The 20,827-nt window shown below is 41.3% G+C and overlaps 2 protein-coding genes across 4 annotated transcripts in view; both read left to right on the top strand.

Annotated features, from left to right (window-relative positions):
- LOC124133441 (argininosuccinate lyase-like) overlaps positions 1 to 5,639 on the top strand; it is a 37,601-nt gene extending 31,962 nt beyond the window's left edge. For 2 of the 3 annotated variants that reach the window (XM_048401092.1, XM_048401093.1), the window contains exons 16-17: positions 1,792 to 1,898; positions 3,032 to 5,639. In XM_048401092.1, the coding sequence (XP_048257049.1) occupies positions 1,792 to 1,898; positions 3,032 to 3,176 (252 nt within the window). In that variant the 3' untranslated portion in view covers positions 3,177 to 5,639. The remainder of the gene's footprint in view (positions 1 to 1,791; positions 1,899 to 3,031) is intronic. The other variant, XM_048401094.1, reaches the window with a different exon arrangement.
- A 5,930-nt stretch (positions 5,640 to 11,569) lies between these two features.
- LOC124133442 (BTB/POZ domain-containing protein KCTD7-like) lies at positions 11,570 to 16,958 on the top strand. Its single transcript, XM_046497875.2, has 2 exons — positions 11,570 to 11,792; positions 12,934 to 16,958. Exons 1-2 carry the CDS (start codon positions 11,625 to 11,627, stop codon positions 13,672 to 13,674), a joined length of 909 nt encoding a protein of 302 aa, XP_046353831.2. The 5' UTR covers positions 11,570 to 11,624; the 3' UTR covers positions 13,675 to 16,958.
- Positions 16,959 to 20,827: the final 3,869 nt, after the last annotated feature.

Raw genomic sequence — 20,827 nt, 5'->3', positions numbered from 1 at the left:
CAGAACGTATGTCATCAGTTAGATCCAGCTAGCTTTCTCATCAGTGGTTCATTGAGGGAGAATACAAATTTTGTTTTTCAGTAGTTACTGTTCTAGCAGGGTAGGGATGGTTGGGTAGCCTAGTGGTTATAGGGTTCACTCGTCACACACAGGCTCGGGTTTGATTCCCTACATGGGTACAGTGGTTAAAGGGTTCACTCGTCACACACAGGCTCGGGTTTGATTCCCTACATGGGTACAATGTGTGATGCCCATCTCAGGTGTCAGCAGCCGTGATGCTGCTGGAATATTGCTAAAAGCGGCATAAAATATCAGTCGCTCCCTCCCTCACTCACTCAAGCAGAGTAGTGGCCATGTCTTTGTGCGCTTGTGAGACACTGATTTCCGTGCCGATTACAATAGGGTTGTAATATTGCCTCCATTATCCCTCTATGTCATATACATGAACCATCTACAGTCAAGTCTTGTTAATTCGACAATCGGCTTTGTCTGACACTAATGATGGGAACCGATTAAATCAGTGCTATTTAGACCCGTTAATCCGACAGTCTCGCACTCCGACACGCCTAATTTTCAACGAATTGCTGAAATCACTCATTAATCAGTCTCATTAATCCGACACACTGATCAGCATTCTCCGTGGTCATCTGCCCGCGAGTATACAGCCGGTGTTTTGATACAATTAACAATTAATGATTTAAATAAACAAAACAGGTTTAATCACATGCTTAATCTCATTAAAATCAGATACAAGTTATCGCTACCGCTGAGGATATCCTATTACAGGTCACATCATAATGACCTTGACATTAGCCACTAAGAAAGCAGCTTTCTTAAGCATTGCAATCTCATTAAAATCAGACCTTAGTACTCGCTACCGCTAAACAAAGATCTGAAGACATCCGATTAGGGGTCACGTCAGAACGACCTTTCATCCGACCAATCAGAGCTTTGCTTACCAGATTATGAAAGTGACAGTCGGAATGTGATTTCTAATCATGCAACCTCGAAAACTTTAACACGGGGTATTCTGAACGATAGTTACGGGTTAAACGACAGAATCCATACAGTCTAGACCATCTGTTAGCCATTCCAGAATGTTCTTTTGTTCAGGTTTAAAATTTGTAATCGAGAATTTGTCAAAATATGTTTCGAAGCGTAGTCGCCAATTTGAAATTAGTGCTGTAAAGCCCGAGAAAGCACCCTTCTGATTGGTCAATCCATTGGCCGGTCAAAGTTCGCGCAAGGTCAGTCTGACGTGACCCGTAATGGGATGTCCTCAGATCTTTGTTTAGCGGAAGCGAGAACTAAGATTTGATTTTAATGAGGTTGTTAAGCATTGGGGCACTAGTTTCAAACTGGAGACTTCCATTCTAGACTATGCTTTTAAAAGTATTTTGAATCAGTCAAACAGCCCGTAACAGTTGTTTTGTGTTGAACTTTAGAGGTTACATGATTAGAAAAACACATTCTGCTGACAATGTAACACAACAATTTGAATATTTCTTTTTTCCTTTTTTTTATTACAACATTATCTATCATGTAGTTGTCCGATTTTCCATCACAAACATTGATTCTACCTAATTTCATAGTCGTTAATCCAACATAATCATATGCAGCCAACCATGTCGGATAAACGGGACTAGACGGTACAAGATTTAAAACTTAATTGAGATATACTGGATAACTTTTGAAAAACAGTGAAGTATTGCAATCACAAAGCTTGTTCAGGGAAATGACAATGAAATAGTTTTTCGACACTGGGGTGAGATCCTGTGTTTGCCTGTGCAGGTTCCGTTCCGTGAGGCCCACTCATTGGCTGGCGGCTGTGTGGCGCTGGCGGAGAGGAAGGGCTGCGTCATGGAGAAGCTCCTCTTGGAAGACCTCAAGACTGTCAGGTACAGCAATAAAGTGAAGTGAGCCGTCCCCGAGGGTCGCGGCCAGCATGTTGATGTGCATGTCTATATGCACGGGAATCACGCACGTTGAGACGCCCAACGCTTACATCATATTCGTGCGTGCGTGATTCCCTTGCACCCTTTCGAGTTGAGTTGATTGGGTCAACTGTGTCATATTGCCCTGTGACGAAGGGTAGCATTATGCAGATGGCTGTTTCAATGAATGCTCATTCCACCCATGACGAACAGGTCTGGTTGTTGAGGAAATATAGTGATAGCTAAATAGACAGATTTTTTATTCATGCACCGATTGTCTTTAAATGTAATATCCAGTTATGTTTGACTGTTTAATAATCTCATACCAACTTTGACTGGAGTAGGTCCGATAGTTTTTCAGATATTGTAGTAAACGTTGGTACCTTAAATTACCTTCCAGACTGTAGGGCTGTAACGATTCACTGATACCTACGATATCATCGTTACTATGATGCACACGATTCTTGAACGTGATATGCTATAAATAGAACAGGAACTAACAGAGTGACTGACCTCCCATAATGTCAGTAGTAGCATAACCATGCTGTAACCATGGCAGCACACGAGGACATGGTGACTGAGGACACTTCGACTGACTGCTACATTTAATAACCATCCCTTCGATGAAAACCTTCTTTTTTTCGGTGTTCATTGTTAAAGTGTTTGAGATGATAATAAATGAATGCATGAAGAAAGAGGTTCTAGAGCTGAATTTCAGTGATTTCATCATTTCTTACTATTTGATGTGGTGTATCGTGATACCTGTACTATTGTCAGTCTGTATCGTGATACAAATCGTTACGCAAGATACCAAGCGATACTCAGCTCTAGTGACTATCCTAAAACCTGTGTGTGCATGGTGGCCTATAGATGAGTTGCATCCCTTGCCTGTATCAGGATCTGCTGATCATGGGTTTGAAGTCAACATTCACCTTAATTATGGTCCTTGTCAGCAACACATCCATAATATTAGGTTTTATTGAGATAGTAAACATCTGCACCTTTAGGCCACCTCCCACATTACGATTTGACATTATTTATCACTGTAAAAGCAGTTTAAACCCCATGTCACTCATTCACTACGTTTGTACCGGCAGCCCTCTGTTCGAAAGTGATGTGGCCAATGTGTGGAACTATGAGAACTCGGTGGACCAGTACACAGCCTATGGTGGAACCGCCAAGTCGAGTGTGGAGAAACAGATCTCGAACCTGGAAACCTGGCTCCAAAGTTGCCGACTATAACCATCATCATGTGCCAAGGTTAAAAGTTCAGATGATATATTTTTTTCTTAGGATAAACTTTTAGTTTTCGTTCATCTTGATACCTTCAGTGTGACCTTTGTCGTGGGTCACTGTTGGTCTTGTTAAGCGTTGATTCCCAAATTGAAACAATATATTAACCCAGAAATCTCAAAGTAAAAGAACCCACAAATAACCAACATGTGGTATAAATCTACAAATGTATTACAAAAATTCACTAGGTTTTACAAATCAACACAAATTACTACACAGCAATTACAATGGCAGTACACAATATAGTGGTAGTACAATATTCAATGGCAGTTCACAATAGAGTGGTAGTACAATATTCTATAACAGTATAATAATATGATGGCAGGGGTCAGTATCAAATACAAAAAATACAGTGGTGAAAGCAAAAGTCAGTGATAATATATATATTCACCAACAGCAACACTAGTCAAGCTTCAGTTATGGGCAAGGCAGGGAATCAGGGATGATGAGCGATCCTCACATGAAAGCTGGTTCTGATGTGATGAAAATGTGTGAGTGATACACAAACACGCTCTTGTCGGCTTATGAAGGCTAACCAGCTACTGGAAATTTCCACATGGTGCCCTCTCAACATAAAACATTACAGAAATTTTGGTAACATACTATCACCGTCCACGGTATACCGGACCGGAAGTTTACACACTGCACTAGCATCTAAATATAGTACCTTCCTGACGACTGATCACTGTCCAAGCACAATGCAATGAGCCTCTACCGAATCTCAACAGAAACAATGTAACACAGTTACAATCATTGTTTAACAATAAAATACACTGCCATATTTATAACAGTCTGTTTATCCTAGGAATACACTATGGGAGAGCTCTGTGTATCAGTCCATATCAACAATGTTTACAGGGAAAAGCACAGAGATGCTGTTACCACAGCTATGTCTATCCCAGAAGCTGAAACACTTTTCTCTTCCTAAACTGATAAAGGCAATGGCTTGAAGATGTGTGTGAGTGGGGGAAATGATTACCCCCAGTTTAAGTGGAACGGCTGTATGCTTATGGACGTCAGCATGAAGGACCAATGTACTATGATAAGTCTCCAGGGCACACGGACAATTGACAAGGAAGGAGTTTATTCAAACCAATCACAACAAGTGTTTTCACATGCTATTTTCGTAATTACTTTGCCTGTGGTAGTGTTTACTTTGTTAAAAAGTCTTGTTGTTTATTTCAGTAATTTTCATATTGGTAATGAATAGGGGTGAAACGGTACATCGGTACACAGGTGCATCATGAGTTTTCATGCAATGATATGATACGTTTTTCTTTCTATGTCCATACAAGTCAATACACTTGCTAAAATAAATTACTTACTACTTGTTTAATGACCCCCACGCCAACCCCCCCCCCCCCATCCACAACCACACCTCTACCCCCACCCAGGCGTTTTGGTCAGTCAAATATTACTAAAAATAGCCGCTACATACATGAATCTATAGCTAGCTCTTCCTTTGGAACCTGCCCTGAAATATTTATAGTCAAGAAGTTTCCATGCGTGACCTGTGTATCGGGATAAACATCGTGCCTTGACCTTGCTGCATCGTTTCACTCCTAGTAAATAACATGTACTGACATTAATCTTGTCTTGTTGGGTTAGCTTAGAAAGGTGAGCTTCAATACCTTGGCGCTGTTTTTGTTGTTGAAGTTTGTTATCTCAACAGAATGAGAACCGAGAACATTTGTATGAGGACCAAATAGGGTATTTTATTTGCGCTTATTCAGCATTTTATTATCAAACTCCCGTCTCTGTGTATAACTACAGTATGTTTGATTGTTAAGAGGCATACAATGTCATTTTTTAAATTATAACTTCGCATTCCTGTGATTTGTTTTTGTACTTGTACTTAATTTACTGCCATCGTTTTACTTCCAATGTTTAAACTGCTGTTTGCTGTATCATCTTTCCCAGACGTTAATCTTGGCTTATATGAGTTACACGTCATATGCATCGTGGAGATATATTCGGCACATATACTGTGTCTAAATGGCTTTCATTGCTGATCAGATCATGTGATATTGTTTTTATTATTGATTACATGTTCACGATCTGTTTAGTGATTAATTGCTTGCGATTTGTGTTCATGATTAAATGCTTGTAAATTGTTTAATAATTAAATGCTTGTGAAAAATATGATCATTTAATGCTTGTGAATTGTTTTATGATTAAATGCTTGTGATGTGTTAATTGATTAAATGATTGTAATTCTTTTAATGATTAAATGTCTGTAATCTGTTTAATAGTTATATGCTTGTGATCTGTTTATTGATTAAATGATTGTTATTTGTGTTTTGATTAAATGCATATGATTTGTTTTACATTGGTGAAGCCTGCCACGTGTGCATCATATGTACAAAGACAGCTGTGATGGTTAAATGTATTAATAAACAAGTTGAGAGGCAACACACTTTGTGGTTATTGTCAGAAAGGGCAAGGATGAGAAATAGCCCATGTGAAGTGAAAATGGCTTTTATGAAAGAGAATTGCATCACAAGGATTTGAATTAGATTTGATTATAAACCAAACAAAAAAACAAATTCTTATGTTTGTCTGAACCGGTTGGAATTCTTAGCAGAATAAGTCCACAGTACCCTGACTGATGTGGGGATTGCTAGGTCACAGGCTATGGCCAAAAATGCTGAGCGTTTGACTAGGGGAACTAAATCCCAGTGATAGTCACGACTAAATAGTAAATCGCAACGATAGTGTCAACTAAATAGTAAATCCCAAGGATAGTGACTACTAAATAGTAAATCCCAACGATAGTGACAACTAGATAGTAAATCCCAACGATAGTAACGACTAGATAGTAAATCCCAACGATAGTGACGACTAAATAGTAAATTTCAACGATAGTGACGACTAAATAGTAAATCCCAACGATAGTGATGACTAAATAGTAAATCCCAACAATAGTGACGACTAGATAGTAAATCCCAATGAATGTGACGACTAGATAGTAAATCCCAACGAATGTGACGACTCGATAGTAAATCCCGACGATAGTGACGGCTAGATTGTAAATCTCAATGATAGTGACGTCTAAATAGTTTCGATCACCAGAATAACAATACATCTCTGTAAGTGTAGAAATGATGCAACGCAAATACAACCAAGAACCTGTCAATGTGACAAGGGGCGTCGTTGAGCCTGTTTCTTCTTAATACTGTTTTAGTATAGAGTTCTTACAATTTGATCCCATTGTCAGTCGCATACCTGCCAGATCAGTGAGTGAGTCAGTATGGTTTTACGCTGCTTTTAGCGATATTCTAGTAAAATCACGGAGTGGGACACCAGAAATGGGCTTCGGACATTGTACCCGGATCTTCGGAGTGACGAGGGAACGCTTTAACCACCAGGCTACCCGCCCGCCCCCTTCCTAGATGAGAGCTGTTGAAATACGTGATTCTGACAGGGGAGACAATAAGGCTGTGTGGCGCTTTAGTAAACTGTGTGCACCAAACAGGTGAGTGAGTAAGTTTAGATTTATAGTCACATTGGCAATATTTCAGCCATATCGTGACTAAATCAAGTTGTACAGTAATTATACATAATTATAGACTATAAAATCTGTTGAGGGACGTTAAAAGGACTATATTATTACAGAGATAGATTTAAAACTAGTATGTAACCATAAAGTGTGACTATTAATAATGATACACTATACAAATGGGCTATGGATCACCAGCAACCAAAGTTAGACCACCATACTATGGTTGGTTTGTTTGTTTGTTGTTTTACGCCGCACTCAGCAATATTCCAGCTATATGACAGCGGTCTGTAAAAAATCGAGTCTGGACCAGACAATCCAGTGATTGATATCATGAGCATCGATCCACCCAATTGCGATCGATGACATGCATCAACCAAGTCAGCAAGCCTGACCACCCGATCCCGTTAGTCGCCTTTTACGACAAGCATAGTCGCCTTTTACGACAAGCATAGTCGCCTTTTACGGCAAGCATAGTCGCACCATAGTACGGACCATGGGGACTTACGGTACATCTGCTTCCTGCTTGGTACCAGGATTTCCACCATCTGGCTACTGATGATTGTTAGAAAGTTTTAGCCAAAAGATTTAAAACCTACAATTATTCTACGATTAAAACCATGGAAAATGAAACATACTTTGAATGTATTGGGAATTACGTACCCTCTCAGGGGGACAATTATTTTATGTTACTTCAACCCCCTTTGAAGGTACAGCCACTTACAATCACAGTTATATAATCTTTCTGCCAAATTGAAATCACTTACTTTTCACAATGCATATTATCAAAATGCATCAGCCATAGTGTTACCTGCAATTCCAACATGACTGGGCAACCAGCAAAAGACGATGTATTGGCCAGTTGCAAGTTCATGGTATAATTCTAAAATAACTTAAATGAATGGATGACTTGAAGAGCTCGTTTTTATTGCCTGTAGACAATCTAGTGAATCTGACGAGGTGATGAACCCTTTGCAGCTGGATTGTTTTTGAATTTATTCTAAAGCCGTTGAAATGGCTTTGGCTTCAGCGGTAAAAATTGAGCTATGGTCTGGTAATCGGGATGATACGGAATAATAACAGCAGCACTGGAGACTTTGCCACCATCCTTGGATCCATCTTTAAAAATAGAACGGTGGGATTCATATTTAGTTCTAACTTGTATATATTCTTGTTGATATATTATTTGTGTCTGATTTTTAAAAATGTGTAAGTAAAGTCTACTTCCGGTCTGATAAGTTGCCAAGAAGTTGAAGATTAAAGACTGAAAGGAGAAATATTATCTGAATCAATATTGGCAGCTGTACTGTGGGGTTTAATTCGTATTCCTAGTGGTGGAACCAGCTTAGACTTACTGTGAAAAAGGTCTTCGTAAAGGGGTTCAAAAACACATTTGTAAGCTGGGTTTAATGGGTTAGAATGGAATTTTGTAATGTATTGAAGTGATAATTTGATTCAAAGCGCCGTTGATTCAAAGATGGTTCATCAGCTTCTACATACATATAGGCTATCCACGGGAGATGTTCGAAATGTGCCAAGACATAGTCTTAGGCCCTGAACAAATGCTGAAGGTGACTTGAATCAAATTTTTGTAAATTGCTCTTACAGGCTCCACCATAAACGATGGAGCCATAATCTAATTTAGAGCGGATCAGAGACCTATACCAGTGGAGGAGGCTTCTCTGGTCACCTCCCCACATTGAATCAGCAACAACTTTCAACAAATCTAGAGCCTTCAGGCATTTAGTTTTGAGATAATTAATATGTAGCTTAAGAGTCAAATGATGATCGAAAATGAGACCCAGGAACTTGGCCTCTTCTACAGCCTTGATAGAGTGCCATGTAAAAATACTTCTGGATCCTTCTGGTGCTTGTATTTCCTACACAAATGACTACAGTTGGTCTTAGCTTTTGAAAACTTAAAACCATTTTCAAGGCACCATTTTTGGAATTTGTTGAGACACAGCTGCAACTGTCTCTCGATGGTAGGCATATTTTTGCCACGACATGGAATATTAACATCGTCCACAAAAAGGGAACCATCAACCTTTGACAGACTATCAATCTTTATACTAAACAGAGTCACAGACAAAATACTGCCTTGTGGGACACCCTGATCCTGATTATAATGGTCAGACAGGGTGGAACCCACACGAACCTGAAAATGTCGGTCTGTTAAAGAAAGGGATATATATTGAGGCGGACAAGCTCTTAATCCCAAATCATGTAGATCTTTTAAAATACCATGCTTCCATGTGGTATCATACGCTTTTAACTAAATAAAAAAAAGATTGATAATGCATGCTGGTTATTTACAACTGCATTTTTTACAAAAGATTCTGAACGTACCAGATGGTTAATGGTACTTCTATTTGACGGAAACCACATTGAATGTTAGCTAAGAGATTGTTGGTTTCCAAGTACCACACCAGCCGATTATTTACTATTCGTTCCATGGTTTTGCACACACAGCTGGTTGGTGATATTGGTCTATACTTAGATGCGAAAGTATGGTCCCTACCAGGTTTAGGTATGGGAACAACTATTGCATTACGCCACGATGGAGGAAAATCTCCCGATGTCCAGATCCGATCAAATATATCAAGACGTGACTCTAAACATGAATCAGGCAAATTCTTCGGGCAGATAGTGAATATTATCCACTCCCGCTGCAGTATCGTGCGCTTGACCTTGGGCAGTATTTAGCTCATGGAGTGAAAATACCTTATTATAATCTTCTCCATTTTGAGAAGTAAAACAAACCCTCTTCTTTTCCTGTTGTTTCTGATATTTTTGAAACTTAGCATCATAATTCGATGATGAAGAGTGTTTGGCCAGCGTTTCGCCCAATTTATTTGCAATATCCAGTTTATCTGTTAACAGAATGGTCACCTTCCTTGAGGTGGTGGACGATCGATTTTGATACTTTGCCTTTAATTTTTGCAATCATGTTCCACACCTTGGATATTGGTGTGCGAGAATTAATTTGGTGACAAAACTCCTCCAGGACTTACACTTATTCTGTTTGAATGTACGGCTTGCCATGGCATTTGTGATTTTAACATGATTCAAATTGTGTACAGTTGGATGTTGGCGGAAATATGTCTCCGCATTTTTCCTGCACTAATTATTCTGTTTGCACTCTTTATCAAACCATGGTTTCAAATGTGTAGATTTGCAGAGGACTTAGGAATGGTTATATCAGCAATTTCATTCAGCTTATCCGAAAACGATTGAAAAGGGTTTGTAACAGTCCTGAACATATCAGGTGTTAATCCTAAAGTAATTCCACCTTGATGTAGGTGGAACATCAGATGGATTATTTGCTGTTAATATTGTAGGAAAATGGTCGCATTTACACAAGTCATCGTGGACCGACCAAGTAAATTTATTTAATAGATTTGAATCTGTTAGTGACAGATGTGACAGATCCATCATTGAAAATGCATACATTGTTATCGGAATCCGATCTTCAAGTAATTCCCCCCTAACAATAACTTTAACACTTTCTCATAATGAGATTTGCCGTTAAAGTCACCCATGATCATGCAGGGCTTAGAGAGCTGATCATATAAGGACTGAAGATCCGATCTCTGAAGCACAGAGGAGGGAGAAATATACAGAGAACACAGTGTAAAGGTTATGTGTAAAGCCAGTCTCACTGCAACAGCTTGAAGATGAGTTTGAAGTGAAACAGGGCTGTGGATCACGTCCTGCTTCACCGAAACAGAAGATCCTCCAGTAGCTTTAACACCTGGTGGAGAAAATGAATGATAGGAACTACCGACGCAAATCAAAGGTGTCGGTCTGTTTGAGATACGTCTCTTGAAGACAGATTTCTGATGGCGTAAACTCTTGTATTAAAAGTTGTAACTCGTTAATATTGGTTCGAAGACCTCTGCAATTCCACTGAACTAGTGGAGTGGAAATGTTCATGTTACGGGTGGGTGAACAGGAGATCTATTTGTCCCATTTCGAGGCGACTTACTTCTGTTGCGCCCTTGGGAATGTGGAGAGACATCCATGTCCTCCAAAGTTTGATACCGATTATAAATTTTAATAGGGTCACGGTGACCCTTTGGTACACGATCTTAATTTTTATTGCGTAGTCAACGTTTTTGTTTGCACTTTTAACAGGGGCTGGTGTTGATGCCAGTTCTGGCGCTGGTGCCAATGTTGGCATAGGCGCTGTTGCCATTTGAGTTGAGACTGGAGCTGATAGTGATATATCACCTGTTTGGGAAGATGAACTGGATTGTACAAAAGAATAGGCGCCTTTTGAGACCCAAGTAATATCGGTCTGGCATTCAACAGACATGACAGATTTGGCAGGGATGCATTTAGGACACTGCTGAGGTTGGAGAAACAGAAGCCATGATCAAACGCTTTGCTTCGGGAATGCTTCACACATTGTACCCATGTGGGAAATAGAACCCGGGCATTCGCCATTGTTGTTTATAGGCTTAACTGGCCTTTGTGATACATGTAGTACGAGTACCTGAGATTGCAATACAGTTATAAATAATTTTGATGTAGTTGCTTGACTACTAAAACGATCATCTTTAAATGATGGAAATATGTTTGTGCTCGTGTGAAATGGAAGGCGATATTTGTACCTATATCGGCAGAAGTTCTGTGTCTCAAAATAATAAAATACCAGTAATTATGAAACTAGTCTACGTCTAAATATGCAAGCTCCTTCCCAGCGAACCGGCTATCGCTGTGAGGAGCTTGCTAACTATGCAAGCTCCTCACAGCGATAGCCCGTTCGCCTAGCTCTCCATACTATGTTACCGAGAGTGTAACGAAGGTGTCACGCGCTGGGAAAGAGCTTGCTAAATTTGTTGGGAAGGGAGACAACGCAACAGCATGTCAAAACATGTACATCAGCTGAAGAAATGTTGAAAATGACGGATGAAGACGATTCTTCCGTTGAGGAAAATATTTCAATACGAGAAATCGCACCAAGGCCTGTTCCAAGGGCGAAGCATCCTTTCATCACGCATGTCAGGGAAGGATACGAACAGTCTCGCACAGACCCCATGCCCCGACAGCCAGGGGGCCAGGTGGGGATTGATGCTGTATATTAGGCTTGATAAAATACATATTATATATACATATCTAAAATATATTTAATCACTGAAAATATAAAACAGAAACAATTTTTCCAGCTCACATGCAACAGGAATACAAATGTATGGTCATGTTTGACCCACTCATGGTGTCCCGTTGTCCCTGCTGTGTTCCACGGTTGCGGAATAATTTGCAGAAATGCCCACTCTGTGCAGAAATGTTGCAGAAAATAACATGTGTAAAAGTTGCATAGGTTTACTGAAACGAACAGTCATTATTTGAATTGTGTATTGATTTAATTCATTAAATCATTCCAAATAATTATTTAAGGTGGGTTTTTTTCTACGGAAAAAAGAAACTCTAGACAGTTTACAAATAATCTCTTAAACATTTTACGTTTTGAGAAATGGTTATTTTAAAGTCAAGTTGACTTTTGAATCATTGCTTAGCAAAACCCAGATCACTAGATTCACTTCAGTGAGCTATTCTAGCCACAGATAAGTTTATACACAAAATGCTTCCACAAGTCCAACAGTTGCAAAACTACAAAATTCATGAAAACAAAGTTTAAAGTTTGCAGAATTAATAAAATTTTGGTTGCAGAACTTACAAAAATTGGAAGCAGAATTTTTATTTTTTGGCGACAGAGTACATTTTGGACTGATAGTATGTCAGAACTGCAGGAGAACATGGCTGGGGTCGCCATGACCTCGGGGCCTCATACTTTCATACTCGATCAGGCTGCAGTGGGCAGCACATTTGAATCCAGTTTACTTTTATAGATTTGTAATCAGAAATAAAATGAAATAAAAAAGTCTTCCTTACCGACCTAGTCAGCTTTGAAAAATTTAAGAAAAACAAACAATTTTTCCCTGTCCTTGTGTGAATCTAGGGATGCCTAAATATTAAACTTTAGTGGTAAGGGTGACAGGGACATCAATTGATGATAAAATCCCAACTAATTCCCTGCTTGTCAATTTCAGTAACTTCTTCTTCAAATGCTGGGGCAGTGGGTTATACAAAACTTGCAAATTTCTATGTCACTGGTGTTGCTCTATAGCTGAAATAATCCTGACGTGACGTTAAAGTTTAATTTGCCCAAGCTATGTCACTTGCAGATTATTTATTTTTCAGCCGCGAGACAATGTTGTAAAACTGGGGCAGTTTCCACCAATCATATCACTGAATGTTGGCGGAGTGGTGTACCAGACACGACTCTCCACACTTTTGAAGTACTCGGACTCCATGCTAGCGGCCATGTTCAGTGGCCGTCACGAGGTCGACCAAGACAAAGATGGCCACTACTTCCTGGACACCAACGGTGCCGTGTTTGGCCACATTCTGGAATACCTCCGCTACGGGACAGTTCCGCCGTTCGACTTATCCACCGCTGTCTACAGAGATGCCGAGTACTATGGCCTACACTCCATGGTTGAAAAGCTACAGCTTCGACCTGAAATTGCTTCTATTATCGTAAAAAAATCCCATCGATCCCAGTTTCCAGGGTACCAAGATGCCAAGCATGACGTCATCCGAGCAGCAGTTGCTAATGCATCGATTAACAGAATCGGTGAAGTATTGATATGTGCTTTCAGAACAGAGTTCAAGGCGAAAGCTCAGAACTTTAACCCCTTCCACGGATGCATCGTGGAATCAGCTCATGTTAGTATTGGGCCATGGGAAACACAAGCTGACGAAGAAGTGTTTATGAAATGTCTGGAAAATGATCTCATGGAGGATGGATTCAATGTCAAGCCACATGAGGGTAAACGGAAGTGTAAATATTACTATGGACAAACCTGTCAGAAATTTGTCTACAAGTTGCAAATCATATTTTACCCATTGGCACCAAGAACGTCTTCACTTGCTGCATGAGCACTGTTCACTGCACCGGGGGGAACACCATGAACGTCTCCACTTGCTAAGAGTGCACCTGTCATTGCATGGGGGAACACAATGAACATCTTGACTTGCTGCATGAGCACCGTTCATGGCACGGGGGAACACCATGAACGTCTTCACTTGCTAAGTGTGCACCTGTCATTGAGCGGAGAACGCCATGAACGTCTTGACTTGCTAAGAGTGCACCTGTCATTGCACGGGGGAACGCCATGAACGTCTTCACTTGCTAAGAGTGCACCTGTCATTGCACGGGGGAACACCATGAACGTCTTCACTTGCTAAGTGTGCACATGTCATTGCATGGGGAACACCATGAACATCTTAACTTGCTGCATCAGCACTGTTCATTGCACTGGGGGGAACACCATGAACGTCTTGACTTGCTGCAACAGCACCGTTCATTACACTGGGGGGAACACCATGAACGTCTTGACTTGCTGCAACAGCACCGTTCATTACACTGGGGGGAACACCATGAGCGTCTTGACTTCTCCACAGAGAGATTCAAGAAAAGAGTTGGTCCAAGTTCCCCATCTTATCAAAAGGGTAAATGAGGTGGCAAGATTATTGCACTTATGTAGCTACATGCATTCATGTACGGGTACATGTGCATGTGTGTGGCTGCTTGTACTACTCTGGATTAATGCTGATTTTACAGTGCTAGCCCACTAAGATACCATGCCGCAGTTTAACATGGATACCCTACTCAGACACATTAGACTGACTCTGAACAGACCAGTCCTTGTTTTAGCCCCTTAATGCCGAATGCCAGGCTGGGTAACAAGAAGTGCCCTTTTTTATTGTCATTTGATGTGTCAGGGTCCGGGGAACGAACCCCGGACCTTGTGCTCTACAGGCAGACACTCTATCCTCTAGGCAACGGAGGTCTATGATAGATTTATGATAAATATGTGATTACAATGTGTGACCCTAGTGGTTATGGGTCATCATGCTATGCTATGCTCATGCTATCAACCACTAGTATGCCCCGCCCAGACTAGATGATTTACATGCTGCGGTGATATAATGGTGATATTGCTGACTGTGGGGTAAAACAACATGTGGTCAGTCATCTTAAAAATGGTCTAGATTTAAAAAAAAAAATATTAATGAAAGTGAGTCAAAAAATGTTTTAGTTAAGGGAGCATCCATTTAATTTCAGAGGGTGTTGGGTGGCAAGATTTTTAAAATGAAAAGTCCATAAATATGCCCCAAATGAAAAGGTTGGTGGCAGTAGTGAAAAAAAGGAAAAGTTTGTTTTGTGGAAAATATCCAAACGTCATTTTTTGTGTTAATAGTGAAAATGAATGGATTGTTTGATGGTGCTTAGGAAATAAATAGTTTGTCACCGGCAGGATAAAAAGAGATTGTTCTCAGACCCATGCCCAAAATCTTTTTGGTGCTCTCTTATTAAGACTTCCATGTCTCTAAGTTTACGATAGTGATAAGTAGACAAGCCATCCACTGGTAGCCATCCAAGTCTCGGTAATGTCTGTAACAGAAGCAGGATCCAATGCTTCCGTTGTTTTGTTACTGTTCATACATGATATTTGTAGCTGATGGCTGTGAAGAAGTTTTACTGCTTTTTGATAAAATCCCATGAATGTGTTTTAGTAATACTGTTTTATTCCAGATTTGTTCTTCAGTTGAATTATGATTTATGAAGGAGCTATACTGTTGTGTAGATGTGGGCAAAGTGTACTTAATGAGAGCCGTCAGCTGTGTATGTACAGGATGATATGACACTGTTATGGATAACGACTTTATTATTGTTTGTAGCAATGTTTTAGAGCTACTTCAGCCCTCCATCAGGTGAATACTGATTAATTGTATTGAGTTAATCATGTTCATCATGTTAATATATATGCCTGTTCATCTCCCATTTGTCAGATACCCCATTTGTCAGACTACCCATTTGTCAGACACCTCATTTGTCAGACACCTCATTTGTCAGACTACCCAATTTGTCAGACACCTCACTTGTCAGACACCCCATTTGTCAGACACCTCATTTGTCAGACACCCCATTTGTCAGACACCCCATTTGTCAGACACCCCATTTGTCAGACACCCCATTTCTCAGACACCTCATTTATCAGACACCTCATTTGTCAGACACCCCATTTGTCAGACACCTCATTTGTCAGACACCCCATTTGTCAGACACCTCATTTGTCAGACTACCCATTTGTCAGACACCCCATTTGTCAGACACCTCATTTGTCAGACACCCCATTTGTCAGACACCCCATTTGTCAGACACCCCATTTGTTAGACACTCCATTTGTCAGACACCCCATTTGTCAGACACCCTAAAACAACTTTTATAGTTGAGGGCACATCAGGTGTGTGATATATTCCCTTAAATCCAAACAGACTGGTCCTGTCGTCAACAACTGTCTGACAACTGGTACAAAAGAAAACAAACTATATGCAAATCAATATTTATTCTTGATATATTATTACTTTATACTTTGGAATATATTGCTCAGTTAAAGAAGTTTTACACTTTATACATGAACTATAATACATAACATATACATAATATATAAAATGACCATCAATCATTATGAAATAGTAATATTTACTTCCACATCAATGTCAGTGTACTGTCAGTCATTCAAGCCAAAGTTGGAATGTAACCTGCTGCATCCAGAAATTGCACTATCTCACAAACTTCAGTGAAAACAAATATAGTTACAGTTTAACCAAGCCATTAAAACTGCAAAGAGATCTGTGTCATATCAATATGAGTAAAGGGGTGTTTGGCAGTTACAAAATATTCCAGTGTCTGACAACTGGGTGTCTGACACATGGAAGGACCTCAAATGCCTATCAAAGACTTGTATATGTATAATAGATATATACTGTTTGCTTGTTATGTTTATGACAATGCTCCATGATTTAGTGCCCAGTCAGGATTGGAATTGGCATGTTCCTTGCTCCCTGAGATGGGACTGTTTATGTATGTATGTGTTAGATATACTGTTGTATACTATTATTTATTGGTGTGTGAAGTGATGTGTCTGCCATCTTGTGATGTGTAGCAGAATTTTCTGACCAAGTTCATCATTATTGTTACCGTTATTTATATCATTTATAGACGTTCTGACGCCACATTGTTAAGATGTTTTAGTGTCACCAGTCTCCAATGTATGCATATATTTTTGTCACAGCCTAGTTATTTTGTATTTATATTACAACTTTTCCCTATTTTCATACACTGGTAATATCAAAAAGTAAATATGTTCACATCATTCCTCCAGTTGTTATGTGTTTGGTTTTGCCGAGTCATTAGATAACTATATAGTTCTGACAAACTCCCGTTATGATGGACACCCACCGTCTCAGAAAGGGGTCACAATGAACACCCATCTTCCCAGATAGGGATCACAATGAACACCAATCATCCCAGATAGGGATCACAATGGACACCCACCATGCCAGATAGGGATCACTGTGAACACCCACCAGGACTGACACCCACTGTCCGAGATAAGGGATCACAATGAACACCCATCATCCCAGACAGGGATCACAATGAACACCCATCATGACTGACATACACCGTCCCAGATAGGGATCACTGTGGAAACCCGTCATGATGGACACCCACCTTCCCAGATAGGGATCACTGTGGAAACCTGTCATGATGGACACCCACCGTCCCAGATAGGGATCACAATGAACACCCATCGTCCCAGAGAGGGATCACAATGAGTTCCAATCATCCCAGATAGGGATCACTATGAACACCCGACATGGTGGACACCCACCGTCCCAGATAGGGATCACAATGAACACCCACCGTCCCAGATAGGGATCACTATGAACACCCGTTATGGTGGACACCCACTGTCCCAGATAGGGATCACAATGAACACCCACCGTCCCAGATAGGGATCACTATGAACACCCGTTTTGGTGGACACCCACCGTCCCAGACAGGGATCACAATGAACACCCACCGTCCCAGATAGGGATCACTATGAACACCCGTTATGGTGGACACCAACCGTCCCAGATAGGGATCACTATGAACACCCACCGTCCCAGATAGGGATCACTATGAACACCTGTTATGGTGGACATCGACCCTGATAGGGATCACTGTGAACACCCACCGTCCCAGATAGGGATCACTATGAACACCCGTTATGGTGGACACCCACCGTCCCAGATAGGGATCACAATGAACACCCACCGTCCCAGATAGGGATCACTATGAACGCCCGACATGGTGGACACCCACCGTCCCAGATAGGGATCACTATGAACACCCGTTATGGTGGACACCCACTGTCCCAGATAGGGATCACTATAAACACCCGTTATGGTGGACATCCACCGTCCCAGATAGGGATCACTATGAACACCCGTTATGGTGGACACCCACCGTCCCAGATAGGGATCACAATGAACACCCATCATGATGGACACCCACACTCCCAGATAGGGATCACAATGAACACCCACCGTCCCAGATAGGGATCACTATGAACACCCGTTATGGTGGACACCCACCGACCCAGATAGGGATCACTATGAACACCCGTTATGGTGGACACCCACCGTCCCAGATAGGGATCACTATGAACACCCGACATGGTGGACACCCACCGTCCCAGATACGGATCACTATGAACACCCGTTATGGTGGACACCCACCGTCCCATGATCTGGATCACAATGAATACCCGTCATGAAGGACACCGACCACCACATCACGATTGGTATGGATCATGAACAACAATCTTGGGATATTGATCAAGAACAACCATCGCGGTGGGTGTGGATCATGATCATCAATCACGGTAGGCTTGGATCATGAACGACCATCATGGTAGGCTTGGATCATGAACAACCATCACTGTGGGTGTGGATCATGAACAACCATCATGGTAGGCTTGGATCATGAACAACCATCACGGTAGGCTTGGATCATGAACAACCATCACGGTGGGTGTGGATCATGAACGACCATCACGGTAGGATTTGATCATGAACAACCATCATGGTAGGCTTGGATCATGAACAACCATCATGGTGGGTGTGGATCATGAACAACCATCATGGTATGATTGGATCATGAACAACCATCACGTTGGGTGTGGATCTAGAACAACCATCACGTTGGGTGTGGATCATGAACAACCATCACAGTGGGTGTGGATCATAAACAACCATCACGTTGGGTGTTGATCATGAACAACCATCAGGTTGGGTGTGGATCATGAACAACCATCACAGTGGGTGTGGATCATGAACAACCGTCATGGTAGGCTTGGATCATGAACAACCATCACGGCAGGCTTGGATCATGAACAACCATCATGTTAGGCCTGGATAATGAACGACCATCACTGTAGGCTTGGATCACAAACAACCATCATGGTAGGCTTGGATCATGAACAACCATCACGGCAGGCTTGGATCATGAACAACCATCACGGTAGGCCTGGATAATGAACGACCATCACTGTAGGCTTGGATCACAAACGACCATCATGGTAGGCTTGGATCATGAACAACCCTCATGGTAGGCTTTGATCATGAACAACCATCACGGTGGGTCTGGATCATGAACATATACTCCTCACAAAAAGTTAAGCAACAAATCTATTATGTGTCAGTCCATGTTCATATATTCCAATAACTAAATACTGACTAAAGCAACACAAAGAAAGAGCACAAACACACATTGTCCTCAAAGGGAACTGAAAAGCGTTTATGCCTAACAGGTTTACAAATGATCAAAAACAGTATCATGAAAACAGTCGTGCAAAATGTGCTGCACTGAAAGATGAAAATCTTTAAATTTGAGTTTAAGTCATTTTGAAACAATGATCCAATGTTCAGTAACGTGTATGTCCACTATTGGCTTGAATGCAAGCTTCTACACGTCTTGGCATTGACCAGATAAGCCTATCAAGTGTCTGTTGTGGAATGTTCTGCCATTCTCTCCTTAAGGCCTGTTCAAGTTGATCCAGGTTCTGAGGACGAACATGAAGACCATAAACACGCCTTCCAAGAATGTCCCATGCACACAATGTCCACACACGTGCCCTACCATCGTTGAAGTCAAGGCAGAATCTTGACTTGTCTGTGAAGAGAACGTTACGCCAGCGATTCACCCTCCAGTTACGACGTTGATCGGCCCAAGCAAGTCTCTGTTGTCGATGGTGTGCAGGCAGTGGGATACGTCGTACTGGTCGTCTGGACCTCAGATCCTGAGCGTGAAGTCTGTTTCTTACTGTCTGTGTTGAGACTCTGTTTCCTGCAACTCTCTGAAGGTCATTCTGGAGAGCCCGGCCGTAGTAAACCTGTTTCTCCGGGCTAGGGTGGCTAAATATCGGTCCTCACGAGGAGTTGTCACCCTTGGATGACCTGTGCGTGGTCTCTCTGTCATCAGTCCAGTTTGATGGTATCGAGTTATCGCTCTTGAGATGACACTGCGGTGAACATTAAAATGATTGGCAACAGCAGTTTGGGTGAGACCCCACTGTACCATTCCAACAATCTGAGCAACCTCAGTTGGCGTTAAGTGACGCCTAGCCATGTCTAAAGTGTTAATTTCTACAAATTGCCCTTGCTGGCAGTTTGTAAGCAATCAGGGTGCATGGGTGAAGTGTGTAAAACATGCATGTCGTGCATTTTGCATGTGTGTTTTGAGGGTGGTTGTGTTCAGGCGATGTTATCAGTGTTAGCAGGAAAATCTACATGGAAAAGGCTTTAATTCGAGTATTCGTAGGTAATTCTCCTGCCTGAATTTGTTCTAAGTGGATGGCATTCAACACTGATGAGAATGTTGCACGGAAAATAATACTTGTTGCTTAACTTTTTGTGAGGAGTATATTTTTGTTTGTTATTCGTCCTGGAATGGTTCAATTTGACATACACCTTCGACTTTCCTTATTTAGTCTCAGTGGCGTGGTCTCCTAAGCGCCCTTTCAGTAAACCTCTACCTGGCTATATGCAGGCAGCAGCATGGAAACGGGTCTTTGCCTTCATTGCTTGTTCCTGGACCATCAGCATTGCGATCAGCAGCCCCTACACAGTTGACCTCAAGTCACGTTCAGGTATCTTGTACATGGATATAACGCCCTCCAACTGTTGGTTCCATCTT

Source organism: Haliotis rufescens, unplaced genomic scaffold (assembly GCF_023055435.1).
Source record: "Haliotis rufescens isolate VD_foot unplaced genomic scaffold, xgHalRufe1.0.p SCAF_21, whole genome shotgun sequence".
In the NCBI taxonomy this organism is placed as follows: Eukaryota; Metazoa; Mollusca; class Gastropoda; order Lepetellida; family Haliotidae; genus Haliotis; species Haliotis rufescens.
Note: the sequence above shows the minus strand (reverse complement) of the source record. Positions and strands in the feature narration are given on the sequence as shown.

Bases quoted from the DNA above. Each gene is read 5' to 3' on its own strand.
- LOC124133442 (XM_046497875.2), top strand. From the start codon at position 11,625: ATGTTGAAAATGACGGATGAAGACGATTCTTCCGTTGAGGAAAATATT. The intron at 11,793-12,933 runs GTGGGGATTGAT...TTTATTTTTCAG, and splicing joins CCCGACAGCCAGGGGGCCAG to CCGCGAGACAATGTTGTAAA.